Source organism: Megalobrama amblycephala, linkage group LG1 (assembly GCF_018812025.1).
Source record: "Megalobrama amblycephala isolate DHTTF-2021 linkage group LG1, ASM1881202v1, whole genome shotgun sequence".
NCBI classification, from domain to species: domain Eukaryota; kingdom Metazoa; phylum Chordata; class Actinopteri; order Cypriniformes; family Xenocyprididae; genus Megalobrama; species Megalobrama amblycephala.
In genome coordinates, this window is record NC_063044.1 from 72,434,123 (window position 1) to 72,452,003 (window position 17,881).

General features: G+C 35.9%; 1 protein-coding gene across 1 annotated transcript; it reads left to right on the forward strand.

Annotated features, from left to right (window-relative positions):
* The first annotated feature begins 1,828 nt into the window (after window positions 1-1,828).
* On the forward strand, window positions 1,829-5,324 carry LOC125278065 (trypsin Blo t 3-like). The gene is made up of 6 exons (XM_048206872.1): window positions 1,829-1,904; window positions 1,947-1,967; window positions 2,074-2,239; window positions 2,318-2,586; window positions 3,625-3,767; window positions 4,564-5,324. Exons 1-6 carry the CDS (start codon window positions 1,829-1,831, stop codon window positions 4,852-4,854), a joined length of 966 nt encoding a protein of 321 aa, XP_048062829.1. The 3' UTR covers window positions 4,855-5,324.
* The last annotated feature ends 12,557 nt before the right edge of the window (window positions 5,325-17,881 follow it).

Sequence of the window (17,881 nt, forward strand, 5' to 3'; positions counted from 1 at the left end):
TAATTAGGAAGCATGGTGTTAGTTTTCACTGCTACGCTGACGATACTCAGCTCTATATTTCCTTGCGCCCTGACGAAACCTACAAATTCACAAAACTAACAGAATGCATAGCTGACATTAAAAACTGGATGACAAGAAATTTCCTATTATTAAATTCAGAAAAAACTGATATCCTAATCTTTGGACCAAAAACTTCCTCACGAAAAAAACCTTGAATACTCTCTAACACTTGACGGGTGCTCCATTAAATCTTCGTCCTCAGTTAGGAACCTGGGTGTGCTCTTTGATACCAATCTTTCATTTGAAAGTCATGTTTCTAGTATCTGTAAAACCGCCTTCTTCCATCTAAAAAATATATCTAAATTACGACATATGCTCTCAATGACAAATGCGGAACAGTTGGTTCATGCATTCATGACCTCAAGACTAGATTACTGTAACGCTCTACTGGGTGGTTGTTCTGCTCGGCTTTTAAACAGACTACAGTTGGTCCAAAATGCGGCAGCTAGAGTTCTTACTAGAACCAGAAAGTATGACCATATTAGCCCAGTTCTGTCAACATTACATTGGCTCCCTATTAAACATCATATAGATTTTAAAATCTTGCTACTTACTTATAAAGCTCTAAATGGTTTAGCTCCCCAATATCTAAGCGAGCTCTTGGTGCATTATAGTCCTTCACGTCTATTGCGATCTCAGAATTCAGGCCAGTTGATAATACCCAGAATATCAAAATCAACTGAAGGCGGCAGATCCTTTTCCTATTTAGCACCTAAACTCTGGAACAATCTTCCTAGCATTGTTCGGGAAGCAGACACACTCTGTCAGTTTAAATCTAGACTAAAAACACATCTCTTTGCTCTTGCATACACATAACACATTATCAATACATTAACATTTTTCAAATCCGTTAAAGGATTGTTACGCTGCAATAATTAGGTCGGCCGGAACCGAGAACATTTCCTATAACACTAGATATACCTGTACATCAGAATAAGAATGGCATCTACGCTAATATCAGTCTCTCTGCTTATCCTGAGGTTTGCCGGGTGCTGGATCCAGGCCGTATCCAGATCAGATGGAGAACCTGTGTCTGGACCTGACTACAACGTAGCCCAGGAGACAATGGGCCTACAGATCCAGTTCTGGCTGCATCTATAATTCAGATTTTTAAATCTCCGTATCCGCTTACATATATTTATATATAATCTATTTTTAATCTCTATAATAAAAATGTATAATTCAGATTTTGATCTCCATATCCATTTACATATATTATATATATCTTCCAAGGGGTTTTTTCCCTCCTAGGACTTTTTTCCCAGTGCTAGCACGCTGGGTTTTTCTCCTAGGGGTTTTTTTCCACCCCTGGGAGTCAGCCGACATTGGCTTAATGTAGCACCATCTTGTATATGTTACATATTACCACGCTTGCTTGTACAGCTTATTTTTAACCATTTCTCTTTTTTCTGTGCTCCTAATATGTAAAGCTGCTTTGAAACAATTACCAATTGTAAAAAGCGCTATATAAATAAATTTGACTTGACTTGACTTGATGCGACACATGGCCTCGCCCACTTTGTTGCGTGTTCCCGGGGGCGTGTTTTGCAGGGTTTATGATGTCACTAACCCGGGAAGAAGCTCGTTGTAGTCCAAACCAGTCGTTTTTGTAGGCATTAAACTGCCATAACTTTAAAAGACAATATTTCAGTTTGCATTGAACTTTCAGCGCTGTAATTTTGCAGATACTGTTTATGCTCAAGCAGCAACATTACACACTAACTAAAGTTAAAAAAGTGAAATCGCATTGAACCACCCCTTTAAGACCATGCGCTTCATACACTGCACACTCTGGGTCACGGTGAATATCCGAACTTTAAAACTGTGTGCGTTCATGCAGAAAAGTACATTTCTAAATTACTTTGTCTTTTTGTCTACCCACACAGGCTCCCTCGGGCAATTAGATGGTAAGTAGTCATAATGACTATAAAACTCTTGTTTCACACACAATGTGTCTTCTCTGTCTGTGAGGCATGTTAACAAGGAACTCTCATATCTTCTTTCTCTCATCAGTGTGTGGTCGAGCCCCTCTCAACAGCAAAATTGTTGGAGGAGAGAATGCGACAGCAGGGTCTTGGCTGTGGCAAGTCAGCATTTATGTCTTAGGCACAAGCCATAACTGTGGCGGGACTCTGATCACTAAAGACTGGGTTTTATCTGCAGCTCACTGCTTCGAGGAGTATGAAGTTAAATAAAGGTCAAAATACGTTTGTAGATTGTTAATAGTGAGATTAAAGCAGAATTTCTCTATTTACAGAATTGATGTGTTTAAAGTTGTGATGTACTTCGGGCGTTTGAACCAATCTGGCTCAAACCCTCATGAGACATCCAAGAGAGCGAGTCGAATCTTCAGACATCCTAACTATGACAATGAGACTTTTGACAACGACATAGCACTGGTCCAGCTCAACTCTTCTGTGACCTTCTCTGATTACATTAAGCCGGTCTGTCTGGCGGCGGCTGGTAGTGTATTTTCTGCAGGTACAGAGAGCTGGGTCACTGGATGGGGCACATTACAGTCTGGAGGTGAGGAAACATTTGCTTGGCAATTAACTGAATACAAACAATTATTTCATCTTTGCTTTGTACCAATGTTTGTTTTTGCTTAGTCTTAGGTAACTTTATTACTTTGAGTTTGATGAACTTAAACCATTTAAGGCAACTGGTTTCTTTAAACCATTTAAAGCTGCAGTCCGCCATTTTTCCTCTTTGTCGGCATTTCTGTTTGAAACCTGCGATTGCAGTCATATGCAGAATAGTTATCGTTACGTACTTTGTGCCTCGCCAGCGGATGAATCTAATGTTTGCTGTCAATCACCGCACCGGTATGGATACTGTACGTACTTCAAAATCACAGATTCTACGTCTTGAAAGTATGACCAATATAAGAATTTTCACTGGAAAATATAATCTGAACAAGTAAGTAACATTTCTGCCACTTTTGTTCTGACCAGCTGAGGAAAAAAGCATTAGGCCTACAATAGATTGTGCTGCCAGTGATGATTAAATCTAACAATCACTTAGCTCTAAACACGTCAAAAAATTTGCAAATTATTATTATTGATATAGTTTGTTCTCAAATTGTTAATGTTAAAAACATCATCATTGCATGACTGTGTATTAGCATTACCTATAAATTTCAATATCTGTAGAGACTCGCAGTCTGAAGTCTTTTTTTTATATCTACGGGTGAATCTCCAGTTGTCACTGATGATTGTCATTTGGATCTTTCTGTATTACAAATCACCATCAAAATGATAAGTTTAATTATTTCAGCTGCTGTGAGAACAGGCTATAAATGATTCGATATACAAGCTTGCTGGAACTCCTTCCTTTCTGTTTACAGACTTGACATAATGACGCAAAGATGAACTGCTGCATGCTCGAAATTCAGTTTACAGTATTCATATTTATTAGTTTTAAAGCTTAAATGGTTTAAGGCAAGCTGTCTCTTCAAATGGTTTGAGTTACTGTAACTAATCGGTTTTACAGTGTGTAAACCTCAATAATTTACCTAGAAATCTTTTCTGAATGCCATAAAATGTGTCCTCTGATCTGTCACAGGCCAGTCTCCTGATACACTGCAGGAGGTGACGATACCCATTGTGAGCAACAGTGATTGTGATAATGCTTATGAAGAGATCAGCATCACAAGCAATATGATTTGTGCTGGATTGTTAAATCAGGGAGGAAAAGGTTCATGTCAGGTAAGACACCAGTTTTTCATTTTAACACTTTTTAATCCAAATCAATTTACAAAACACTACCAATTTTGGTCACCTGCAAACTTTACAACTTTACAGTTGTTATGTAAGCCCAGTGTTTAATCCACCGATCATGAACTTGTACACTTCGACTGCTTTTGATAATACACCTGTGGCCGGTTGCATAAACTGTCATCTAATATCTTTCTGCAAGCCTTTTCATAACTTTTCTGTTAAGTCAGTTACTTAAAAACATAGGTCTAATGTGAATACAAAAAGTAAAACTTATTACCACTTGCTAGATATAGGGCAAGCTCACACTACAGGACTACAAGACTACTATACACTCGCCAAGGTGCTCACACAACACAAAGTTTTCTCGTCTTGTCTTAGCAGCGCTCATACTACACAACACAACACTGACAAGATGCACAAACTACAAAATCTACAAGATCAACAAATGAAAAAATGTTTTCTTACATTCATGTGCAGGAAAAAAAGACAAAAAAGAAAAATGCTCAGATCAGGCTCAGATCACATCAGTGACCTGCTCATACTGAACAAGCATCGCCTAACGCAATGAGCACCAATCTGTCAATCTGGGCTTTTTGTCACAAAACTTGGAAATCTGTCTGCGACAGCAAAATCCAGCTAAAAGTCGTGTAGTGTGAGCTTGCCTTAAGTCAAGACAGTTTCAAAATGTTATCAACCTGTCTCAACTATTACATGCTTATGTCTATATAACAGTTGTTCACTGTCTATTGTCAGAGATATAAATGCTGAATGTTTGTGAATACAGGGAGACTCTGGAGGTCCAATGGTCAGTAAGAAAGACTCTCTGTGGATTCAGTCCAGCATTGTGAGTTTTGGTGCAGGATGTGCTGAACCCAAATATCCCAGTGTGTTAGCCAGAGTCTCTCAGTACCAGAACTGGATCAAGTCTTACATGAGCAGCAGCCCACCTGGATTTGTTGAATTCAATCCAACATCCGACTCCAACATCGGATGCATGCCCAACCTCCTCCTATTTTCCCTTTCTCTCATGTTCTCCATCATTCCTTTCACCTTCTCCCTCTATCCCTCTTCCTAAAGATTGATTGAACAGAAACTCTTAGGGTTTTTTGATGAAATGATGAAGTCTCTCACAATATGAGAAATGTGAGAAATGAGTAGTTTTATTGTTATTGTTTTTTACTATCTGTGATTCAGGTTGTTTGCAAAATAGTAGAGATAGACAGCTATTGATTGTCTTTATGATGATACAGATTATATTACAGCTTATATGTCTGACAACCAATATGCATAACTCATATAGGGTCTGGAGCTCTGCAGTGTGATCATGGATACTGGCTGTTGTAAGTATAATTATCTTAAATGTATTACCATGTTGTAGTCACACTGTCTAGACAGAATAAACACAAAAGAAGGAACTGACCTTGGAAATGTATCATACTGTCTTAATATTTTTGTGTAACCCCTGATACAGTTTTTCAAGATTCAAGTTTAAAAATATTTTGTCTTTACTGTCAGTTTTGATCGATTTAATGCATCCTCGCTGAATAAAAGTATTAATGTCCTCAAAATAAAAACATACAGAAATCTTGCTGAAATGTTTTAATCAGTGCACACAAATATACAAAGCAGCAGAACTGTGTTCTACACTGATAATCATCATAAATGTTTCTTGAGCATCAATTCATCATATTAGAGTGATTTCTGAAGGATCATGTGACACTGAAGACTGGAGTAATGATTGAACCTGCTTGTGCTGTGTGACACTAATGGTGAAGTTTCAATTAGAGCAAGAATTTCTTAGTGCTTCCCTATATAGAAAATCATTTCTGGATCTGGATTTCACACCACCCCGTGGCATCATGTGCAAACAACCTATTGCCTTACTTTTTGCCCAATTTACTTTAGCAGATGAAATCAGACTATGTCCTGGCCGGTACAAAACTTTAGTCATGTCAATAAAATTTTTATAACATATTCCAAAGGTAAAGATGTTCAACCCTGTCGAATACTTTTTCATGATCTAAAAGAAATCAATAACTGTATTTTCTAAATGCTATGGCAACATGAAATATGGAAACTTGTTCTTCTTCAACAGGGATGATTTCTTGCAGTAACAGTTTCTGAGTGAGAAAGAGATTGGTTGAGAATGTAAGCAGCGGCTCGTTGGGGCCTGTAAAATAATCACCTTGAGACCTGCGGACAGGCAGAGGGGACATGTAGGGAATGTATATATTGTGCACAGGTGATTTTCTATAATATCATATTGTATAAATATAATTTGTTATTATTATTATTTTGTGTGTATGTGTGTGGCTCAGAGAGGGTGGAACTCAAAAGACTTTAGCAGGAGAGAGTGTTTGTGCTTAAAAACTTCCCAATATATAAATAACATTGATATATTTGAATCAGTGAATCCACACATGAACAGTAGTAGTCTATTACAAGAATATTCTGTGACAGCAGAAATGTGAATAAGATCTCAGTGTGATTATTTATAAAAATGTATTAGTTTTTTTTTTTTTTTTTATTATGAATTCCAGTCATTGAAATTACAAATAAATTGTATTCTAATTATGTAGTAATGTTTATCATTTAGTAGAATTTATTGAAATACTTTCAGAGACTGTAAGGGTTTGAAATGGTTTGTGGCTAAAATAGTATGTTTTCATAACATTTAGTTTTAATTTTTCCATAATTTCCAATGATCCTAAATCAAACAAAGATATGAAGAAATGTCCTCTCATGGGCTGCATTCGAAACCGCATATTTCCCTACTATATAGTAGGCAAAGAGCAGTAGGTGAATGAGTAGTATGTCAGATTCCTCAGTATTCATAAAACAGTAGGCGAGAAATACATGGGTGCTGTATTATTTCCCACGAGATTTGGATGTGCGTATAATAATGTTGGTCCCACTTTATATTAAGTTGCCTTAACTACTATGTACTTACATCAAAAATAATAAGTACAATGTACTTATTGGGTTCAATTTGAATTGCAAAACACTTTTGCTACTATTGAGGTGGGATACGGGTAAGGTTAGGTTCAGGTTAGGTGGTATGGATAGGTTTAAGGGTAGGTTAAGGTGTAAGGGATGGGTCAACAGTGTAATTATACATGTAATTACAGAAAATAATTACAGATGTAATTACATGCTGGTGTTTTTAAAATAGAAGTACGATGTAGAAACATGTATGTACACAATAACTGCATTGTATCAAATGATTAATTTAAATGTAAGTACATAGTAGTTGAGGCCACTTAATATAAAGTGGGACACTAATGTTGCATTTGATTATGCCGACTTGCCTACTATATACGAGAAAACAGTACATGAAATAGTATGTTCAAACCTCAGTATTCATAAAACAGTAGACGGAAAATCCCTGGATGGCCTACTGCTTCCGCCCAGATTCTGAAGTGTTCATCGAGGGATACTTTTCAATCCTTGCCTTCTCAGGAGGCCACGGGAGAGGATAAGTCATAATCAAACACGGAGGAGAAAAGTGACGTGGGTGTTTTTAAACGTGAGTAAACATGGTTCTTTGTGTTAAATTCACATTTGTTGAACTACTGTAGAGTGAACTGTTGAATAGTTGAATGTGTAAAGATGATAGGGTAACACTTTACTTGAAGGGGTGTGCATAAGACTGACATGACACCTTCATAATCATGACATGACACGTGTCATGAATATGAAGGAGGTTTTATGAATGTTTATGACAACTGTCATTAAGTGTCATTCGCTCAGTTATGTCATTTTTAATGCAAAGATGACATTGTTTGAGATGTCCGAGTTATGACAACTTGACATAAACCAATACATCATAACCTGTCAGTGTCTTTGTCATGACAACTTGACATCGTTTAGCTTTATGGGTTAACATTACATTAAACTGTCATGTGGTTGGTTTTGACATTGGCTGTCATGAGGCCATTATAATAGTGTCATGAATATATATCTTGAGCTCAAGTACAGTGGTACAAATTGAACTTGTCATTAAAATGTCATTAAGTGACAATACTCTGACAAATAATTTTATAACAGTGTCATGACTATTTTTCATTTCATGTTTTTTTTGTTTTTGTTTTTTGTTTTTTTAAGTTTCCTCCAACAGAAGGTCAGATAATAGACAATTTCAAATTTCATAAAAAAAGATGACACTGTTATAAAATAATGGTAACACTTTATTTTAGGGTCTTTTAACTAGTTGCTTATTACTATTAGCATTCATATGGCTAAAATATTGGCTATTTATTAGTACTTATAAAGCACATATTAATGCCTTATTCTGCATGATCTTATTCTACATTCTTAATCCTACCCAATACCTAAACCTAACAATTAACTATAATAAGCAGTAAATTAAGAGTTTATTGAGGGAAAAGTCATAGTTAATCGTTTATATATGTGTTCCCTATACTGAAATGTTACCAAAATAATGTAATGTAATGTTAAACCATAAAGCTAAGTAGTTTTTTAAGTTTGATAATTAATCTGCTATGTCATGTTTATGACAGGTTATGATGTTTTGCTAATGTCAAGTTGTCATGACAAAGACACTGACAGGTTATGATGTATTGGTTTATGTCAAGTTGTCGTAACAAAGACATCTCAAACAATGTCATCTTTGCATTAAAAATGACATAATTGAGCGAATGACATTTAATGACAGTTGTCATAAACATGCATAAAACCTCCTTCATATTCATGACACGTGTCATGTCAAGATTATGAAGGTGTCATGTCAGTCTTATGCACACCCCTTCAAGTAAAGTGTTACCGATGATAGACAGTACAGTATAGTATAGTTGTGATTTTACAGGGGAGCTTCAATAAGCACACGTACGTATATACTGTAAGGGGGTTTACATAAACCATACATCTTAAAGACACTTACTAAATGAATATTTAACATCTGACAGGAAAATATTCAATAAGTATTCCAGATGAGAACATCACAACATGAAATAGACACCTGAGTGATGTGTGTGTGCGCTATTATGTAGAATTCACTGTTGTCAGCATGGCTTCGATCTCAAAAATTCTGATAATACCCAACCACAGGCGGTAGATCCTGTGGGGAAATTTTACAGTTAAAGACCCAAAAGACCAGATATGATGAATGAAGCCCCAGAGTCAGAGTTTTAAAAAAAAAGAAATTTTTTATTGAAGAATAGTTTGCAGTTTCATCAGCAGAAGCCAGCTTCAAGTCTCTCAAGGAGTCCACTAACTACGTCATTACTTCAGGTTAAATGATTCTGATTTGCTAAAAAAAAAAAAAAAAAATAGACAAAATTAGTAATTTTCCACACATGGACAGATATTCAGAAGCATATCTCCATCCAACAAGATGCTGACGTGTGGACCCTGGATTTAGGCACAGGATGTCCTGTTAAGTCATCTGTAGGTCTCAAGCAGAGTGACAGTTGTTCACCAGTACCCATTAAGGACCTACACAGAACACTTGGCGCACATACAAAGTTTGTCAAGTGTGACCGTTCCGTCCGTTGCCCGGGCGCGGTTTGTTTAGCCGTCTCTGACCCGCTTGGAAGAGGTGGGCCAGAGCACGGTTCGGTTGGGCTCGAGCACGGTTCGAATGCAGTGTGAGCACTAACTGCAAACTGAGCACGGATCAGCTTCTACTACACATTCTTTAATTACTTTAACCATATCTCGATCATGCATTTGCTGCATTTCAAGAATATCTTTCTTTTGATCAAACAATAAGCCTGAAAAAATGTCCATTGATTCCTTTATGTTTTATTAACAAAATTCGGGAGGAGCAGGTGCAGATAATTAGACAAGCGGTATACTGTGCAGACTTATGCTGTGTTCACACCAGACGCGACTTGCGCGAATAAATCGCGCTATTCGCGCGTAGTTGGACGCTTGAACATTTTGAGTTTACTCGCTTCATTCGCGCGTGACATTCGCTTCATTCGCGTGTGAAAATCCCTTCACAACAGACGCGAATTCGTCATGAGAGTGGCTCTCCCGCTCCTTTATGTGTCCCAGACTCTCCCACTGCTTTCTGCACACTTCCTCTGAATAAACACAACTTGTCAGTGGGGAAATAATTGTAAATTACAGCGAATAAGCTCAATTGGTCGTCTTTAGTTGGCTTGTAGTCTTAATATGTATATATATATATATAGCTCTAATTGAGTAAAGACCGTTTTTTACAACTTATCAGATTGTCCGACCTCCTCATTCACTTTCTTTCAAACACGATCCTTTTTATTTCTGTTTCTATAAATGTATGAAGATGTACAGCGACGATGATTTTGTCCTCCATTGTTGTTTCGAAATTCTGCCTCAGCTCGCTACGTCACGTCACTACCAGAGCAAGCTCCTGATTGGTTAACGCGGCGCGGAAATTCGCCAAAGTTCAGATTTTTCAACTTGCGCGATTCGCGCGAATCGCGTCATTTGCGCGAATCGCTCAATTCGCGCCGCAGGATGTCAATTCGCGTCTTTGCATTGACTTAACATGTAAATCACTCGCGCTTACCGCTTCATTCGCGTCCGGTGTGAACGCACCATTAGGCTATCTCTGTTCGTTGACAGTTTATCAGCATCCCTCCACCACCCCATCTCCTCACTTCTAGTTCTATCTATCATTACCACATCCGGGGGGAGTACTCTGGGTTCTGGCCAAAATTCCTGGACAGCACGCCAAATACGCATTATTTTGCTAATTATATGTATGTGTGAACTCGAGATGTCTTTACAAAATCCGAAATGGACAAAATATTTCTCTCACTCATCTTTGCTTTCAAAGCCATTTTAACTCCTTTTCCTTTTTCTCCTTTTCCTTTTATCTGATTCTTTAATCTCATATTGTTCCCACAATTGTCCTTTATCCAATAAATTTAATAATCCCTCCGACGGAGCTTTAATAAAATCTTCAATGGATGCCATTCTTAATTTTCAATTCACAAATTCATAGGCACAAAAAAATAAATATGGTCAATACAGATGAGAATTCATTCATAATCCCCTTGCTAAACTACACCCATACCACATCCCACTTTACTCCCTAAACCTAATCTTCATGCAGGCAGGGAGGAGCTGAAACTGGAGACGTGAAGTCGGACACTTTCTGCAAAGCCACTGGAAGGCAAGCCTGCAAACTTTAGCCAAAAAAGCATAACGGCTAAAGCTAACGCTCAGCCCCCAGCGGTACGCTGGGAATGAGACCAGAGGCTGTTTTTTGAATGGATGTCAATGGATGGGAGGCTTCACTATGCTGATTAAACAGCTTTTGTGGGCAAATATCTAATCATTTAATTAATGGACAGCCTGTTTGCCAATCTTCAGCATGTTTTACACTAAACAATACTTTTGTTGGGAACTACAGTAGTATGGTTTAGTATGGGGTTTACTGAGTTTGGTCTTTTATGTCACACATTACACAAGCATTAAGCTTTAAACATGTATTTTAGGCTATTTCCACAACAAATCCATAATGGTATTCAATACAAAACAAGACTGAAAATTGTTATAAAAATTATAAAATAATCATAAACAAATTATGGCATTCATTACAAACAATATTTATTTAAAAGCCTAAAAAAATATATTTAAATCAAAACTGTTGGGCTCTCATTCGGCACAAATCCAACTGTTTATTAACACTTGGACGTTAAAATATATTTACGCCTGTTATGTTGTTAAACAATGCTTTCATGCTTTCATGTCCCAAAACAGCACTTTTCAAATGTGCAAAAACATGTTTGGAACAGGGCCGATTATTTCAATATTAGGGGGGCTCAGCCCCAAATGAGGGATTTAAAAAATATATAGGCTATAGGCCGATATAGGCTTATTTAATAAATAAACAATACAGGTGTCACGAATCCCGTCAGTTCCGGACTACATTTCCCATCATCCCCCCTGTCAATCACATGCACTCACTCCACCTATCACCTGTTGCCACATCCACCCTAGCACACCACACTGATCACCACACCCAGCTGCAGCTCATTATCAGGACTATAAAGGACTCACACTCACACCACCAGTTTGCGAAGTCTTGATTACCCAGTGTGTCATTTCTGAGCGTTTCCTTGTTTCCTGTCTGCCTGTGTTTGTTCCTGTTTATTGACCCGTTGCTGCCTGTCCTGACTCTTGCCTTGTATACTGTTCTGTGAATGATATCCGCCTGCCTCGATCTACTGCCTGTACCCTGACTACGTTTCTGCCTGTTCCTTACTGTTCCTGTTTGCCCCTGATCGACCCAGCCTGTACAACTATGCTCACTGTAAATAAAAGCTTGCATATGGATCTCTGCCTCAGTTCCGCTACGTTACAACAGGCCTATATCAAGTCAATCCCTATTGAATTTATTTCTTATCATTCTAAAAAAAACTGCTAATATTCAATAAGAATATTGACAAACTTTAGGCTATTTTTTGGCTGTATTTATCTAGATTGGCAACATGTGGCTAATGTTTTCTTTTTAATATTTTAATATTTTTTCCAATACATGTAATCTTTTAAAAACTTTTTTTTTTTTAAACTCTGCCTTTGTGCAGTAAAATTAGCTTGAATGTATAACAAAATTTAGTTTAGTTTAGGCTTTAAAATATTGTTTGTAGGTAATGAATACCAATATAATTTATGTTTATTTAATACTTATATTTTGTATAGAACAATTTAAAGGATTTGTTGTGCCTAAAATGCATGTTTAGTATATTTTTTTGTAAAAATTTCATTTTTACCGGCTATCCCGGCTTCAGGTTGGCATAGGGGCATTTTAATCCCCCCAGCATTTTTTAGTTCCCCTCACACTACAAACCTTTCGGTAGCACTTTATTTTACAGTATGTGTACTTGCCTGGTACATATATAGCAATTATGCTGTACATACAGGTAAAAGATTGGGAACACAAGGTACTTACCTGACATGTATGTACATGGAAACTAATAAGAAACACTGCTGTACTGCTGTACACTGCTGGTACATACATGGTAACTACTTTGTACCTATAGACAAGTGTTGGGTAATAACAGGTGCTTACTTATAGTGTCCATATATGGTAACTAACAGACACATTACTGTACTTACTAATGGTATGTACATGTTAACTATGTTGTACTTATGGAAAAGTGTGGGTAATAACAGGCACTTATGTGTGGCAACTAGTAAGACATATTGATGTACTTACTAGTGGTATATACATGGTAACTATGTTGTACTCACGGACAAGTGTGGACACACATAACGGACACTTACTTACAGTGTGTGCATGTTAACAACAGTACAAAACAGAGGTTTACCAAATAGTGTTTTCTTACTGATGCCATTTAAAAAAACAAAATTCTCAAGAAATAAAGTAATTGTTTTGCTGCACTATGTATGTACTTTATTTAGTGCTTTATACACTGTTAATGCTAAATTGCTCTCCACAACAGTGCATTTATTTTACATTCCTTACTAGTTAATATGCTTAAGCTTATTATTACAAAGGTTAAAAAGCTGGTAATTCCTATGTAATGTTTATGTACAAGGGTGCACTTTATTTTACAGTCCTATTTCCATGTACTTACTATGAACCTACTAGTGAATATACCAAATAGTTAATGTGTAAGTTACACCTGTGGCTGGTTGCATAAACGTAGCCTCTATGTTAAGACTGTGACGGTTCCTGTTATTACCCATAATTCTCCGTAAGTACTACAGAGTTACTGTGTATATACCATTAGTAAGTAAAGTAATGTGTCTTACAAGTTACCATAAATAAGTGTCTGTTATTACCCACAATTGTCCGTAAGTATTACGTAGTTACCATGTAAATACCACTAGTTAGTACAGTAATGTGTCTGTTACCATATACGGACACTATAAGTAAGCACCTGTTATTACCCAACACTTGTCTATAGGTACAAAGTAATTGCCATGTATGTACCATTGGAAAGTACAGCAGTGTTTCTTATTAGTTTCCATGTATATACATGTCAGGTAAGTACCTTGTGTTACCACTCTTTTACCTGTATGTACAACATAATTACTATATACAGTACAGTCCAAAAGTTTGGAACCACTAAGATTTTTAATGTTTTTAAAAGAAGTTTCGTCTGCTCACCAAGGCTACATTTATTCAATTAAAAATACAGTAAAAACAGTAATATTGTGAAATATTATTACAATTTAAAATAACTGTTTTCTATTTGAATATATTTCACAAAGTAATTTATTCCTGTGATCAAAGCTGAATTTTCAGCATCATTACTCCAGTCTTCAGTGTCACATGATCCTTCAGTGTACAATTGTACAAAATATTTGTGTACAATATTTTTTTTCAGGATTATTTGATGAATAGAAAGTTCAAAAGAACAGTGTTTATCTGAAATCTAATCTTTTGTAACATTGTAAATGTCTTTACTGCCACTTTTGATTGATTTAATGCATCCTTGCTGAATAAAAGTATTCATTTCTTTAATTTCTTTAAAAAAAAAAAAAAAAATAAAAATTCTTACTGACCCCAAACTTTTGAACGGTAGTGTATAATGCTACAGAAGCTTTGTATTTCAGATAAATGCTGTTCTTTTGAACTTTCTATTCATCAAGGAATCCTGAAAAAAAAAGTACACAACTGTTTTCAACATTGAAAATAATCATAAATGTTTATTGAGCAGCAAATCAGCATATTAGAATGATTTCTGAAGGATCATGTGACACTGAAGACTGGAGTAATGATGCTGAAAATTCAGCTTTGCATCACAGGAATAAATTACTTTGTCAAATATATTTAAATAGTACACAGTTATTTTAAATTGTAATAATATTTCACAATATTACTGTTTTTTTACTGTATTTTTAATTAAATAAATGTAGCCTTGGTGAGCAGATGAAACTTCTTTTAAAAACATTAAAAATCTTAGTGGTTCCAAACTTTTGGACTGTACTGTATGTACCAGGAAAGTACACGTACTGTAAAATAAAGTGCTACCAATCTTTTAAATTTAATGTTATTCAGAAAAACATAACAATAATGAAAAATATAATATATAAACGTCAAGCCAAAACGAATTAATTTAAAGCTAAACTGAAACAGAAACCCATTTGGCATAAATCCAAATGTTTCCATATGCACTATGTATTTGGATGCTATAGCCTATAGCCTATTTATTATTTAAATGCTCTGATTGTAGACAGACTATTTAAAATGAGCAGTGGAACTTTTTCTGTATTTGGTTGATTGTATTCTGTTTTGACAATAAACAGGCTGCGATGTCAAGTTACTAAAACTGATAGCCTATGTTGTGTGTGCGCGTGATGCACCGGCGCGTTCACTTGAATTTTCTTATAAAAGTGGAAACAACTTAAAATACTCAGAATTTTATGGTCATAAGAGTAACACCATTCGAATCTGTGTAGGTATAACTATTATTGTAACTATAATTTTTACTCACACAGTAAAACATTGCTTGAAAAATAAAGACAAGCAATGCCTTTCCATGAACTTCTCAAAAATGAATCGAAACTCAGCATAAATAGTCTACTTGTCCAGTTTTTTTCTTTAATTTTCTTAATATGTTCATTATGTAGGTGAAATATATTTCATGTATGCCTAGCTATATAGGAAGAAGCTATTTATTCCTTTTATACGATTTTATCTCATTTTTTCTCTGTTCACAGAAGCGCTGCATTTGATGCAATTAATCCTCATGTTTTTTTTTGTTTGTTTGTTTTGTTTTGTTTTCTATATGGCCTAGGCTAAAACTAAACCCCTGAGTTTTTTTTTTCCTCATTCTAATTTCTTTTAATTCTAATTTAACATAATCTTGTCGGTTAATGAAAGGACATTAAAAAAAAAGGGGGGGGGGGGGGGGGGTGTCGGGGATATTATATTGAAAATATAATTTTCAACTAATATTTAGGCTATATTTTCTTATATTTCAGGTTTATTTCGATTAGCATAAATGTTTTGAATAGTTTTTTAGTTAACTATAGGCTAATAACCTTGCCTAGGTAAAACATCCACAGAACTGCAGTATACCTACAGTCATTTTTCCAGCCGTCTCCAGCCAATAAACCTACACCCACAATAAATTTGGACATGGCCGATGATATTTTCAGAGCACGACAGTTCTTCAGTAATTTCAGTGAGGAGTAAAATAGTTTGAATTCACTCATAAAATGTTCAAAGCAAGGGTGAGAATTTCTCCACTTACAACAATGAATATGGTATTTAGCAAGTAGGAAAACAATATTCACACAGTCTGATGTTGAATTATTTAAACCCTCAACGTAAAACAGAATATGATTAATGCAAAATACAGGGATGTTTGACATTTTTAAGGTTAGCCAGCCTCTAACATCACTCCAGAACCAGCTTGAGATGGAACAGGTAAAAAATAAGTGTTCTAGAGATTCATCGGAAAAATCACAAAAAGCACAACCCGCCTTGTCAAATTTAAATCGCTTATGAAGAAAATTGGAAACTGGATAAATTTTGTGACAAATTTTAAAATGTGTTTCTTTGACCTTAGGTGGAATTGGCCATTTAACATACTTAGAAAATGCCTTTCCCAGCAGTTCGGAAAGGTCTAAAGACACAGTTTTTATTATAATCATGGAACAATTTGGATTTAAAAGCATCCGTAGCAGCCTTATTATTAAAATTTTTATCAAGTAATTTATAACGACCAACTAATAAATTTGGCAATACAGGAGAGACATTAGAGTAAGTCAAAGTATTTTGAATTAGTTGGATCAAGGCTAAAGGAATAGCTTTACAAATTCTTTGATACTCTCTATGAGTACAGATTATATTATATCGTTCCACAAAACTGTTATGAGTCAGTAAAACACCTTTACAAACCATCAAGTCAGACACAAAGACAATTCCTTTGTCAAACCAATCAACTTTGAATAGTGATTTTCTGTTTACAAGTATTGCTCTATTATTCCACAGGACCGAACTGTGTGGGGTAAAATTGTGAGTGAATATCATTTTCCAAAACAATAGTATTTGACTATGAAATTTAGACAACGCAAGTGGAATCTTATTAATGTCGAAATCACATCTTAACAAAAAATCTAAACCGCCAAGCTTTCCAAAAATCGCCCTAGGTATGTGAAACCACATAGAGTTGGAGCAAGCAAAAAAAGTTCTTAACCAGTTAATTCTGAATGAACCTATCAAGGCTTCAAAATCCAAGGCTTTTAAACCACCATTTTTGTAATCTTTAACTAACTGGGCTCTTTTTAAATAGTTCGTTTTATTCCTCCATAAAAATTGAAGTAAGACTGAGTTGGCCTTTCTAATGTTACTGTTCGAAATAAACAAGGAGTGACATGGATATATTAACTTCGACACACCTTCAGCTTTAGACAAGATAACTCTTCCAAACGCTGTGAGATCTCTGATCAGACAGTGACTTAGCGATTTTTTTCATATCAGCGACACGTTTTCCAAAGTTAACCTCCTCAGTCTTACGAACATCCTTAGATATAGTTAAACCCAAATATTTAACCTCATTCTGAACATTTCTCAGGGCAAGAATGGATAGGCAACAAAACACATTTTTTAATATTGAGAGACAAACCAGAGGCATCAGAAAAGGTTTTAATTAATTTTAGAGCAAAATCAACCATAGCTTTGTCTTTTAAAAAGATTGCAGTATCATCTGCAAATTGGCTAATCTTAAATTCCTTTCCAAAAATGTTAATGCCTCGCAGATTAGAATTATTGACAATAGCCCATCACCCGGATGTTGTTGATAGCGCGCGAGCGCAGGTGAGACCTGAACAGCACACGTTGCTAACTGTGTTTAAACTAAACTCATTTAAGACTTGCTGATTTAAACATTTAAGAAGCAAAAGAGAACTCGCGTGCACTGTGAGAAGATTTGTGTGTGCGCTCATCCGAAGCGCGCACACGCTTGTTTCAGACAGCGCGCAAATACTGAGTTCTCTTTCAAGCTTTAGCGGACAAATTAATACAAAAAATAATGCCAACATGCCCGTCTTGGCGAGTATCCTAGCAAATTTCACACATTATTTGCCTCTATTTTTGAAAACTTGATGATTTAAATCTAATCTAATCTAATCTAAATGTGTGTTACAGTGCCGATAAAAAAAGAACTTCC

What these genes read in the sequence shown, in the direction of transcription:
- LOC125278065 (XM_048206872.1), top strand. Translation starts at nt 1,829, where the DNA reads ATGCGCTTCATACACTGCACACTCTGGGTCACGGTGAATATCCGAACT. An exon ending in GCAGCTCACTGCTTCGAGGA is followed by an intron (nt 2,240 to 2,317) that starts GTATGAAGTTAA and finishes CTCTATTTACAG; the next exon opens with AATTGATGTGTTTAAAGTTG. An exon ending in GAGGAAAAGGTTCATGTCAG is followed by an intron (nt 3,768 to 4,563) that starts GTAAGACACCAG and finishes TTGTGAATACAG; the next exon opens with GGAGACTCTGGAGGTCCAAT.